The sequence below is a fragment of the Mycteria americana genome, chromosome Z (genome assembly GCF_035582795.1).
Source record: "Mycteria americana isolate JAX WOST 10 ecotype Jacksonville Zoo and Gardens chromosome Z, USCA_MyAme_1.0, whole genome shotgun sequence".
Classification (NCBI taxonomy): domain Eukaryota; kingdom Metazoa; phylum Chordata; class Aves; order Ciconiiformes; family Ciconiidae; genus Mycteria; species Mycteria americana.
The window spans coordinates 63,613,879-63,627,431 of record NC_134396.1 but is presented as its reverse complement, the minus strand read 5'-3'; the positions used below and the strand labels follow the sequence as shown (position 1 = coordinate 63,627,431).

General features: G+C 43.7%; 1 protein-coding gene across 1 annotated transcript in view; it reads right to left on the bottom strand.

Moving 5' to 3' along the window:
* Window positions 1-13,553, bottom strand: part of DGKQ (diacylglycerol kinase theta) — a 103,809-nt gene that overhangs the window by 76,248 nt on the left and 14,008 nt on the right. Inside the window, exon 2 of the mRNA XM_075526761.1 lies at window positions 841-920. Within this exon, the coding sequence (XP_075382876.1) occupies window positions 841-920 (80 nt within the window). The remainder of the gene's footprint in view (window positions 1-840; window positions 921-13,553) is intronic.

The following is a 13,553-nucleotide window of genomic DNA, read 5'->3' as shown; positions in this document are numbered from 1 at the left end:
CTAATAAGTTTCTCATCTCCTTCTTCCCTTTTTTTCCTTTTCTGTCATCCTTTCCCAAGTGAATAATACACTTTGTTTTCTCCTCAATTGTAACTTCAATACTTTAGTTGCATCCTATTATCTTTAAAGTTGATTCATCTTTCACACCCTTTAAAAGCAATCTCTTAAGCATGAAGTCTTGTGGGAGGAAAAAGTCACAGGGCATCTGAAAGCAAGTAATTTATTAATTACCAAAATAAATAAATCTGAATTATTACCATCAACTGAAGTCCTGCCCTCTGATTTTTTGGCTTTGAAATCCTATGCTTTTAATGCAATGGCTTTATTCTCTGGACACAATAAACAAGCAAATTCTTAAGATGCAGCGATTAATAGAAGCCAAACACAGCCCCTTCCCCAGGCAGAGAAGCTTTAGCATTTTCCCAGTAAGATGCAATTGCTGTAAAAAATGTGGTTCTTCTTTAGTATGACAGAGAAGAACAGAGTTCTTCCTTAGTGTGACACACAGTATGGTTTTCTGAGAGCACTGATATCAGTCACCCCACTCCATTATTGCGAGGCTTCCAGGTAATGACACACAAGTAAGAACATCTAGAAACATTTAAAGAATGCAAGTAACTGCTCTTCAAAGATAGACTATCTACAGCTGCCCATAGCAGGGACTTTTCAAAGGAAATGTAACTTTACCTTTGAGCAGCTGTAAAAGTCTCAGTGATGACTAACACAATTGATTTAAGCATTACAATATTAACAAGCCACCGCTGTACTACACCATGTTCGTTAGTGATAAATTTGTGCTATTATCCCAAGAAAGAGACAAGGCAGTGTGCGCTTACTCACCCTTACAAGGCTGGGAGCAATACATGAGCATGGTATCTTGACATTCTTGAGGCACTTTTCATGAGACATGAAGTTGCAAACTGCAGAAATAAAGTAAGAATCATAAGCAAGTCTTCATAAACAAGGGACTTTGTGAAAAACAGTCAAAAAAATCATATAGAGTCAAATACAATTAGGAAGAAATCTTTTTAATCACATTTGCTTGTGATTAAATGCACTACAGGCCTACAGCAAGCCATGCTCTCCCACACTCTCTCTCCAGAAGCACCAAAATGAGCTCTTAAATTTCAAAAGAGATTTTAAACAGTCTGAAGTCCAAAACAGCTCTTTGATGTAGCCAAAGCAGATGGACATGTTTGAAAGTGCATTATTCTACAAGCTACTGCATGTGACAGGAATAAATGGGGGAAAACACAGTATTGTTACACACTGAGCGTAATGGATGAAGGAGATTAAACTAAAGGTCACCGGTTGCATGCAGCTTTGAAAGTCAAGAGCAACTAATTATTTCTTTTACCGTGGAAGCAACAGGTTCAGAATTCCACCTGAGCTCCACAAAGCACACTTTCAAGCAAGACAGTGTTTGAAAAAGTCATCTCTCATGGGGGTGATATTTTCCACAGCTTCTTACCATGGTTTTACATGACGTTAAGCTGTGCAAAGAAAACAAGGGATTCTTTATTTCACTCCCACCACCTCACATTAATTAGGAACTAATAAGTCATGCAGCTACGGCTTCAGTCTCCTCCTCCTTTCAGAATTACTCTCTACCAGTTCAAGCGTGAAGCCTTACACTGATGCTCAGGCCCCGACTCCTCGCGTGGAAGCACAGACCTCTCCCAGTGCCTGCGCAGAAGATCACCTGCCAGTGACAACTGCTGCTGTACCAGGAGGTTTTTGCATGTCCCTGCTTTTCGGAAGCATGCTGTACCACCTCCTAAGTTTCACCAGCAACTGAAAAAAATGCCATGAGCTTCAAGCTTCCCATCTGCAGCCCACTGCCGTTACTGGTTCTATGTGCTAGTGCCATCAAAAGCAGACAATTTTCCTCTCCTCCTCCTTCTCCAGCTCACTGACTTCTGATTTCACAACACTGCTTCTCCCATGCCAACTAAAGCATTAAAATCCCAGTCCACTTCTCAATGTGGCTTACTGCCAGTCCATGCAATGTAACCTTTCCTTTTGGTGGCACAAAAAGAAGGATGACCCCTTTCACATTGGTGCTCATCTTAATGTGAGCAGTAGGCAGACATCTGTTTTTCATTAGTCTGCAAGTCAGAAAAAGAAGCAGCAGTAGCGCTGCAAGTCACTACTGCGTACAAACGTGTTATTCATCATCCATGGTTGAACATAGAGTGACTACTGCACTGATGAAAGAAGGTGGGAACAGAGCAGATCCAAACCTTCTGCTGAGTGCTACGAAGTGTTGAGAGCATTCCTGACTAAATGTGGCAGATAAGGGGTGGAAACAGTCAACGAAGGGATGATACAACAGATTCTCAGAGCTGAAAATGCAGATGCCCAACACATTTGCGGAGGCAGTCACTACGGAGGAAGGAGCACGCAGCCCATCAGCACAGATGAGATCAAAGAGAACAAAGTGATTGTCCGGGCAGAGGAAAGACGCATCTCCTGCTCCAGAAAACAGGTACGATCCCACACAGAGAACTGGTGAACACTTATCATACTTACGTATGTTATCACAACATGGATGCAGACAGACGTTACCTACTCTTTCCTCAGGTCTCCGCAACATTTCTACTGATGCTTTTAGGAGGGTCAGCTGGTTGCTGTGAGAGCAGGTCTGCAGAGGCTGCAGGAGAAAAGCTACCTGCCCATTACCAACTAGCCTGAAATTTATGACATACACCCTGCCACCGCCAGAAGACATTTGCCCCAGCCATTTGTTTAGGCAGTCTCTTCACTGTTTCACAGGTGGTGCCCGAAACTCAGCTGAACCTGGCTGGGTGAGGGGGACCGACCTCTGCAGGCAGAAGCATGGTGACAAAGGTTCTCATGGCTCCAACCCACAAAAAGCGACAATATGAGGCTTCAAATATAAACAGGCAGCTGTCAAGAACTTCAAAAAGGGGTGAGAGCTGGTCAAGGAGAAAGCAACAGTGACTAACAAAATTCAGTGAAATGGCACCATTTTCCCTCATTTTTTTGGTTCAGAAGCGGGCGGACTAGAAAGGAAAGAACAGAGCAAGGCACTGCAGATCGCTCCCAGAAACTTATAATCTGCAAGAAGCAGCAGGCAACTGAAGTCTGCAAGACCAGTATCTCCAAGTAGCTACTAGCTTTATTTTCAGTGCACAGACAGTAACTCAATACACAAGTTAACCAAGCCCTACACAACAGCTCCGGGAATTCAGAGAAGGCAGCTCCCAACCAGCCAATACAAGTGAGGCTCCTTCCACAGGCATGGACCTTGAGAGATGTTCTCCATTTATTCAGACAACTCAGGTCACTACACAATACTATTCAATTTTCTCTTTGCGGTGACAGAAGCAGCAAAACATGGTCCTGCATAAAGACAGCATCTCATGGTTCAGCTGAGGAAACAGTCACATGGTACAGAAAAATATACTACAGAAGAATTCAAACCAGCAACTTCAGACAAGCAGTGAAATCAAAAGGTGAATGAAGGTTTCAGACAAGGAGTAAAATAGGAAGGTGCATAAAAGTTTTAATTGTTTGACTGAGTGCATACAGAAAAAGACAACACGCAAAATAATGAATTTCCTAAAATTTCAAGGGAAAGATTGAAGCATTTGCAAAGAATCAAATTAAGGAATATTAGGAGACAAATGGCAGATCAGCAGTGCCCAAACACAGACTGTAACATTCTCCATGGAAGATTTTCACTCATTTTTCAGGAGGCACTCAAACACACCTCCTCTGCTTGTCACATGCCTTCAATTCGGCAGGGAGGATGCGCTCTGGCTACGTGTCTTTTTTGTGTCCCACAAAATTCCTCAGGGGGTGAGCTAACTCTTACGAGTCACCATTTTGTTTTTGTTTTCCACATTCCTCAAGGAAAGGAGAGGGGGGGAAAAAAAAAAAAGAGACAGCAAGCCAAACTGAAGCATGAACAATACTGGGGGGGAGGATCCTAAATTGTATCAGTAGTCCCAGAAAGGCAACACAATTAAGCCTGAAGTTCTGACAGCCCAGAGAGGTTTGGTGTTTTTTAAGGGGTGATCTTTCACCAACAAAAACAAGCCAGAAGACACTGTGTGAAGTTTCAGGAGATGAAATGCAAAATTTTGAGGAAAAAGTGTTTAAAGGAAAAGGAAGAGGACAAGCTGTTCTATTTATAGGAAGAGGATTTCTTCATACATACAAACTCAGTTACAAGCTACTAGCAGACACATCTATGGATTGTCTAAGTCAAAACAAAGCAATTTCCATTGCAGCTTTCAGATACTGTATACAAAACTAACAGTTGCAGTCAGGCTTGAAAGGCTGGAGTGCTCAGTGCATCCTTTAACTAAGCATTTTAAGCACTGCCAAAAGTATCTAACAGCATGGATGAAGGGAGAGAGAAACACTTGAGGTGTATCTGAAGAAAAGAGTGCCTGCAACCTTCAAACTGGACTTTGAAGACAAGGCATCTATATCCAGATTTAAGCTGCATGAAGCTATACAACACTGAGGGAAGATGAACAGATGTGATTTCAAGAGACATTGACAGAATCCACAAAATGGTTTACTTGCAGGTTTGGGGGACTTCATGTGGTCTTTCTGAGCACCTAACTATACGGTCAGGCATACAGCAGCAACTGCATTTGACAAATTTCCCTTGCTCCCCTCCTCTACTCAATAATAAACGACTTCATTCATATGAAAAATTAGATATTCCCAATGCACAGCAAGAAGCCAGGTGGCCATGAGGCACCACAGGACTGCTCCTTGTCCACATTGAGCACAAGATGTGGCTTTACAGCAGCCTCTGCCCATGAGCCTTCACTTCCCAGGGCCACTTCCGCTATCACATCTTGTTTGACGTAGTAATTTAATAAAGAAAAAGGCAATGCATACGTACAGCAACACTGACTGAACATACAGCCAGTAGCTCTCCAACATACACTTGCAAGGAAACAGAAAACATCTCCCTCCAGCCCTCCCTAGGAACGCAGGAGATAAAAGCTGGGCATTGCTATAACTCATGAGCTGTTTAACACTTGCTAGCAAAGCAAGGGCTATTTTCATCCTCCAATATGCCACGCTTTTTCCATATAACCCTTATTCTCTCTGCCCTCAAGACAGACTTCAAAGTAGATCCCAAAAGTGGGAAAAAGAAAAAGGTGGATTATGTCTTGTACAGACTAGCAATATATCAGTGTCCCATGCAAATGATTGCTGGGTGAGAATTGCTTATGAAATACCAAATTTAACACACAATCTTCTCCCACTTTGGAGAAGACCACCCAGTCCTGAGCAAAATCCTAGAAGGTGTTGCAAATTACTTTTGTCTCCTCTTTGAGGAGATACTCACCATAATTCAGTTTTGCTGTTTTTCAAACATAGATTTATTTGTAAATTTATATTTTAATATGTTAGTCTTTATTTAAGACTCGTTCCCTTCTCATTGTGGCACCCTTCTCATTGCAACAGGTCACATTGAGGACTCTCAGAGAGCTCCTGCACCCAGAGCCAGAGGCAAGTTCCTGCAGCCGAGCGCTCTCTCCATGCACACCCTGCGTGCTCTGGTGCCTGGAAGACCCACAGCAAACTTCAGTAACTCACAAGAAACACCACAGTGTTTTGGCCAACTGCCCGTCACAGAGCCAGCACTGGGAAAATTTCATACCCTGACATGAAGTGACAACACCACAACTCCTCAATACTGTCTGGATGACTTAGCAAATCATAATTTCATTTTGTTTGGCATTACCTGTGAGTGCCGTAACTCACTCGCTCGCGTTTTGCTCACCTGCACAAACTGTAACTCCCAGCAAGCGCCGGCCAAAGTTTCTTCTAATCTTTTAACAAAGGTTATAGATTACTGAATAACCTAGTTGACTAAAGGGCTTATTCTTGTTTTTAAAACAAACCGTTAGCTCAGCCAGGAATGGCCTAGTAACTCAGAATGGTTTTCCCAACTATGAGGGCACAATAAATTTTTCATTTCTGGAAAAATTTCAGTGCAATACATTAAAGAACATACTCAGATCATTAATGTGAATATAAATAAAACTAAATGAAAAGCAGTAGTTCTCTGGAGCATCTTGTTAAACGTAAGACTTGGAGTAAGTCCTTGTCTTGGAGAGTTTACTGGACCGAATGGCCTGATATATGTAGGAGTATTACATAAATGAAAACTCTCTACAATCATCTACAAAAAGCCCTATAAATTTGCATAGATTACATGAAAGAATTACAAGGGGGATTAAAAAAAAAAAAAAGAAAAGAAAACGCCTCCTTGAAGATCTAATGCTGCATGAAACTCCTATGGACTTGACAGCAGCTCAGCCACTGCATAGACAGTACATGCACACTGTGAGTTTATACCGTGGCACAGAGGTGGCTTTGCGCCACTCCTCCCCATTCCTTTCCTAATAACGCCTAGTATTCAGTTTGCCTTTTTTTGACAATTACACACTGGATGCATATTTCCCTAGACGCATCATTACAACTCTAACTTCATTTCTTGCCTGATCTGTAAAAGCTGACTCAAGGCTCATCAACTTGTAAGAGTATTTTTCCCCCCTTTCACACACATCACACTACATTCATTGACCCCAGGCAATAAAATAGTAGATTAAAATTAATTCATTGAAACCATTCTTCTGCAATCCTCAGCAGCTGATGTCCAATGTGAACCCTCAGCTCATTACTGGCCTTTGTAGGGGGGGTGGTGGGCTGTTAATGAGACAGTTGAGTAGCATGTACCCTACTAAGACATTGCTGCCACAAATCCACCTGCAACCTTTTTCAAGTTCATTGCTTCCCTCTATCGCTTTTGTCTGCCACCCAAACCCAGGCCTGCAGTCAGTGTGGTTTTATTTTAGCATTTCACACGTCATGAAGGCCAACTTTCAGTTCCAGAGGGAACCTTCCATGCACAGTACCTTTAGTTATATCTGTCTTCTGCTAAGATTCTCAGAAAAACAAGACAAAGAAAAGGCTGTGGTTATGGCTAGCAACTGACTCTGGCACTGGACTACCCTTTGGGTGGCCAGGCAAATGTTGTCTACATTTTCTTGAGTACGTGGAAATTATACAGGACAAAAAAAAAAAAAAAAAGCTTCTACCAGATTAAATATTGGGCAGCTTTTTTTTTCCCAACAACAGGTGTCTGCAAGTGTTATGGATGATACCTGTCCAAACACACATCATCTTTAAAAGGTTATTTTTAAAAAAAGATGAAGCACAGTAGATGGAGAAACACAGACAAAGTCCTCATGAGGTATCTAAAGTGCAACTTTGCTCATCCTACCCTGAACTGGAATGTCTCTCTCTAGTCACACACATTTTAGGCTTAAAAATTTGAAGTATTCATTTTAAAAATCAAACACATTTATAAACAGCTTCCTGGACCAGATGCAGGTGGTACAATTATGCTTTCCCCATCTCCAGCTTTAAGGCAACTTCCATTCTTTTATCATAAACCCCGACGCTCCGAGATTCGCTCTCCTTTTTCACATGACAGCTCATTACTGCATTTTATACATCAAACAAAACTCATCTGTAATCAAATTTTTCTTTTTCCCTCTGAACAAATCCCAGCAGCTGCAAGGAGCAACGCTCTATGCCAATTGAAAGCAGGCAGGTCTCTGAAAAAAAACAGGACCATGCCCCTTAACACTTCCCACCACACATTTCCCAACTTAGCCGTGAGAAGACTGCAACAAGCCACAATTGCCCCAAGTTTGACTGCCCCAAGAGAGGGGCAATTGTTTGAAGAGAAGGGGTACACAAAAAGTCCAGCTCCTTACAGGTGGCAAAAGGACAAGATCACAGACGTGCACCTTGCGATAACTTTGGTCAGAGCCCGCGTTGCTAGCGGATGGATCCAAGAACCACCTGTCTCCTGGCTGCAAACTCCAGGGTGACGAGCACCAGGAGTATGACTCTGTGGCTGTTTCTCCAGGGAATTGTTGGGGTTAGGTGGACTCCTTGGGAAGGTAACAGCACAGGCACTTTTTACACTACCACATGCCTGGTGCAACAGACCACCAAACTCAGCGAGAAATCAGAGCTGTCAAGTTTAGCAGCCGTCTCAGAGCAGCACAAAGGATATGCAGGGCAGCTTCAAGCTTTGTGCTTCATTGCAAATGCGACTATGTTTTAAATGCAAGAGGTACTACAGAAAGAATAATAGCTTATGCTATTTACTCCAGAGGGGTAATTCACTCCAGCAGGGTGATTTTTTCAATTCCTTTTCAATACTTTCAGTAATTTTCATTTTCATTAACTCCTGTAGACAGCATTACTGTTAAGAGTGCAGTGCATCCAACTCCATAGTCTGAAGAGTTAAGGTCAGACTCTCACATGCTGTAAATCAGCATGACTCCTTTCAGCTTGCTAAAGCACAACAATTTACAGAAGCCAAAATTCTTTTATTTCAATACACCACATTATAAATTAGACCATGTAACATACATCTTGTTTTTATCAAGATGAAATAATGAATTAGGGGTAAATTATACCCTCAAAAACATTCCCAGGCTTTCTGTAAAGTTTAGTGATGAGAAAAGATATCAATCAGTGCTTCTAGCAACATACATATTTGTTAAACAGACACAATTACTACAAATCTTTGTTCCACATGTTACAAACTTACATAAGGGGCCAACAGTCCAGAACAAGAGGGAGTATTTGATTTGCCTATGCTACATCAAGCCATTATTGCAACCTATCCTGCAATTAGAGGCATTTCCTCTCCCCAAAGTCAGAGCTATTCTTCAGAATACGAATGTTCCTCACAATTACAAAATGTTCTCCTACTCCAGATGCCAAGCCTGAGAATGCCACAAATTCAGCAATTAACAGAAAAGTCTTGGCATTTATCAAAACAAATGACTGTGGGAATTTAGTGGTCTTGCATGATTTGCTCCTGAGAAGACAGCTGCCAGGAAGGAAGAGATGAGGACATTCCTGAGCCCAAACGATGAGGGAAGCATTGGGATTTCCATCCTTTTATTCTCAGATCTGCAAACCAAAACTCATTCCAAGGAGAAAGATAGAAGAGTAGTTAACAACTCTGCTCAGCTGACGTCAAACATTCACGTTATAGTTTAGACAGTGTGTTATTTCTGTGCCACATACCTACGCTGTCAAAATAATTTCTACAAGAATATTTACTACTTTGGGCATGAATCTCAATATGTCCCAGAGGTAACTGTAATGAAAGCACATAGGTAACACATTAATTTTTACAACAAGCGACCTCAAGAGCTCAGCTAGTCTGTCCTTCTGTGTTCCTGACAAGTGTCAGCCCAACCTGCTACAAAAACCCACCCAGGAGAGACAGCCTCTCTGCACAGCCAACTCTACGTCCTCCAAAGTCCTTACAGTTAGAAGCCTGGTGCTTGATGTCCAACACATAAAGTGGCAAATCTTACCTAGTCTTTCAAGTGGTTATTCTCACCCCTCCTCTCACAGGGGGAGAAAAGGGGGGGGAGAAAAGGGGGGGGAGAAAAGGGGGGGGAGAAAAGGGGGGGGAGAAAAGGGGGGGGAGAAAAGGGGGGGGAGAAAAGGGGGGGGAGAAAAGGGGGGGGAGAAAAGGGGGGGGAGAAAAGGGGGGGAGAAAAGGGGGGGAGAAAAGGGGGGGAGAAAGCGGGGGAGAAAGCGGGGGAGAAAGCGGGGGAGAAAGGGGGGGGGAAGGGGGGGGGAAGGGGGGGGGAAGGGGGGGGAAAGGGGGGGGGAAAGGGGGGGGGAAAGGGGGGGGGAAGGGGGGGGAAAGGGGGGGGGAAGGGGGGGGGAAAGGGGGGGGAAGGGGGGGGAAGGGGGGGGAAAGGGGGGGGAAAGGGGGGGGAAAGGGGGGGGGAAAGGGGGGGGAAAGGGGGGGGGAAAGGGGGGGGGAAAGGGGGGGGGAAAGGGGGGGGAAAGGGGGGGGGAAAGGGGGGGAAAAGTGCTCAGCAAGAGAAAACAGCTCTTTTTTAAAAGCACTGGCAATCACTACTAGAATAAGAGAAAACAAGATGTTCCCTTATTAGCCCTCTTATTAAGGAAGGGATGCAAACATTTGTTCAGTCCAGCCACTTTCCCCTGGGCTACCCTGAAACACAGCAGAGCCCTCTGCCTTCTGGTGGATCACCAAACCAAACTGCTGTAGTCCAGGACTTGGAAAGGCTTCCAAAATTCCCATTTTGTTTGCCAGCATTCGTAGAGATGTCTTAGCTTCCACATCAGTTCTGCCAAGGCTCTCAGTCATGAAAGAGCAGCACTGGTTTACAAAGAGGCTGGTTACAAGCGCTTGGGGAAGGAAGCCAGGTACAGAAGAGCTGAACATGGAAGAATCAGCTTGCTCAAATTAGTTTAATAAAAGTACACCCATGCACACAATGGCCAGGATGCCCAGTGCAGGAAGCATAGCTACTGCAGTGTACTTAAAAGATGGAAGGACTAAGGACAACTGCCTATAGATGGACAGAGAAAAACAAACAAGAAATCTAGCAAAGCCAGGGAGTAAACCAAAGCTTCAAAGCTGTTATGCAAGACAACAATAACAGTCTCTACTTTCCAAACAATGAATCAATGGGACTTAAAGGGCGTATCAGCACCAAGACAATTCAGGCCAAGTCAGTCTAACTCTATCAAAACAAAGGTTTATTTTGGTCATAACTAAGTAGGTTCTTTTCTCCTCTCTTCCTGCTCTTCCATAGCATGTGCCTGACACGCCAGAAACCAAAATACAGGCTTAATATTACAGTGCTTCTGCCCTTCAGGGGCTTTTTCACTCACTTCTGAAGTTGTCCTCGGTCCTGCAAGCAGGCTATTTGCTCAGCAGGACCACCTTTGCATTCACGGAAGAGATCCATTGATAATTAGAAGACACTAGCTTTGAGGAAATGCCTTTGAGGAAAGGTTAAGTAGTCACAGATTGAAGACTTTTTTTTTTTTTAATCCCAATGTTTTTAAATTATTATATAAAACACACTGTTATCAGACTGCTTATACAGACAGGACCATTCAAGCTGATGGAGGAGATGCTATTTTCATAAGTAACTTAAAAGCAATGCTCTCTTTTCACTGGAATTTTGTGGGACTTAACTTTTACATTTGTTACACAGCTTTGAGCTCCTTTTCCATTGTAGAAGCTTGCCAACACAGACACATTTAGCTTTTTTGTTTAGGACCATGACCACAGGCCAGCCTGAATACTGTAACTATTCACTGAAAGGAATGCTGGATGCAGTACATGGACCTTGCCAGCTTATTTCCCAATTCAGCAGAAACATGCAAAGACCTGTATGCAATATTGGTGTGCTCTCTCAGACAAAAACACAACCTAATTTAAGTTTAGAAGTCTGTTGTGCAATGCTTGCTAAATGTCACCAGGAAAGCTGTCACTATAAGCTTTGGTCTTCCCAGAACATTTCAAACAATGGCAAGACAGGAATGGAAAAATCTCTGAAAGCTTTAAGAAGTCAGGCATTAAAAACACCCTCCTCCCTCACTGCGGTGAGAAACCTTGGGCCTTTGATTGTCTTACAGTTCAACGAGACCACACTGTGGATCCTCTTCCTCTGAAAATCCAGAAGAAATGAGAAACCTGTTAAGGTTTTACAAACATTTACTAAGCATCTTTACAGATCACTTGTACTTGCCAGGTCCTTTCTCTCTCCAGGACTCTCCAATCTTACCAACTAACCAGCCATACCTGCTTCTGCTTTAAATGGAAATACCAGCATATACACTTGTCATGGTTTAACCCCAGCCGGAACTAAGCCCCACACAGCCGCTCGCTCACTCCTCCCCAGTGGGAAGGGGGAGAGAATCAGAAGGGTAAAAGTGAGAAAACTCATGGGCTGAGATAAAGACAGTTTAATAGGGAAAGCAAAAGCTGCGCATGCAAGCAAAGCAAAACAAGGAGTTCATTCACTCCTTCCCATGGGCAGGCAGGTGTTCAGCCATCTCCAGGAAAGCAGGGCTCCAGCATGTGTAATGGTTACTTGGGAAGACGAACGCCATCACTCCAAACATCCCCCCTATTCTTTCTTCTTCCCCCAGCTTTATATACTGAGCATGACATCATACAGTACGGAATAGCCCTTTGGTCAGCTGGGGTCAGCTGTCCCAGCCGTGTCCCCTCCCAGCTTCTTGTGCCCCCACAGCCTGCTCACTGGTGGGGTGGTGTGAGAAGCAGAAAAGTCCTTGACTCTGTGTAAGCACTGCTCAGCAGGAACTAAAACATCTCTGTATTATCAACGCTGTTTTCAGCACAAATCCAAAACATAGCCCCATACTAGCTACTATGGAGAAAATTAATTCTATCCCAGCCAAAACCAGCACAACCCTGTCTGATAAAAATGCAGTTTCCCCCCGCAAAATGTGGATTGCATTGTACTTCATATTTCCAGAACTGTTTACATGAGAGCAAGCTCTATTTATAGGTATAGATACCCAAAAGAAGTGTTTTTGTAACATCTGAGCTCTGTAATTTCAAGGCAGCACATCTGCATACCTATTCATTTGCATTTCAGATATGCTGTTAGGAAATCACATAGCAACAAGTCAAGTGAAAACAAGACAAGTTACTGAATAATGAAACAGTCAAATGAGCTCAATGATATAATTGAACCATCAGTCATAAAAGCACCAATTTGGTTATAGCAGGTTTGCTTGAATGGTGGTAGCCTTAGAAAGCCCCTGGGCTACCCTGAGGACCTCTCACTCTCTCACCAGTAAGGCTGTAAACATTCTGAAGTCTAACAACAAACTATCTTGCTTCTCCATCTTCCCTGGTACAGTAAGTCCAATACTGACAAATGAACTAACAGAACTTCACCTGTCAGAAAAGCCCCCTGCCATCCTCCCATCTCCTGACTTCACCCAGAGCAGTTTTCCTAAATCTTGCTAAGCAGGCAAAGCTAGAGCACCTACAGCTGGAGAGACAACAAAGGCACCTATGCTGTGTGCTCAGTTCCACCAGGGCTTCGCACTCCAAGGAGCAAATAACAACTGCACAAGCAAGCCATACCACAGTAGCAAAAGCAGCCATCTCCATTTGGTCAAGAGGCTTTTCTAGGTCATAACGATAGCCAGCAGAAGACCTAGACACCCTACCAGCTGCACCTATAAAAAGAAGAGGGGTCCACCTTCTCCACTTAACGTGCTGCAGTCCACACTCCTTCCATGCTGTACAGTATGGCCAATAACAACATGGCCTGGCTGAATACAGGCTTCGATGAAACTAATTGGCTGGATGGTCGCATGCAGAGAGTAGTGGCCAACAGCACAATATCCAGATGGAGATCAGTGACGAGTGGTGTCCCTCAGGAGTCCATACTGGGACCAGTACTGTTTAACATCTTCACCAATGACACAGACAGTGGGATCAAGTGCACCCTCAGCAAGTTTGCAGACGACACCAAGCTGAGTGGTGTGGTTGACATGCCTGGGGGATGGGATGCCATCCAGAGAGACCTTGACAGGATTAAGGAGTGGGCCTGTGTGAACCTCATGAGGTTCAACAAGGCCAAGTGCAAGGTTCTGCACCTGGGTCGGGGCAACCCCCAGTATCAGTACAGGCTGGGGGA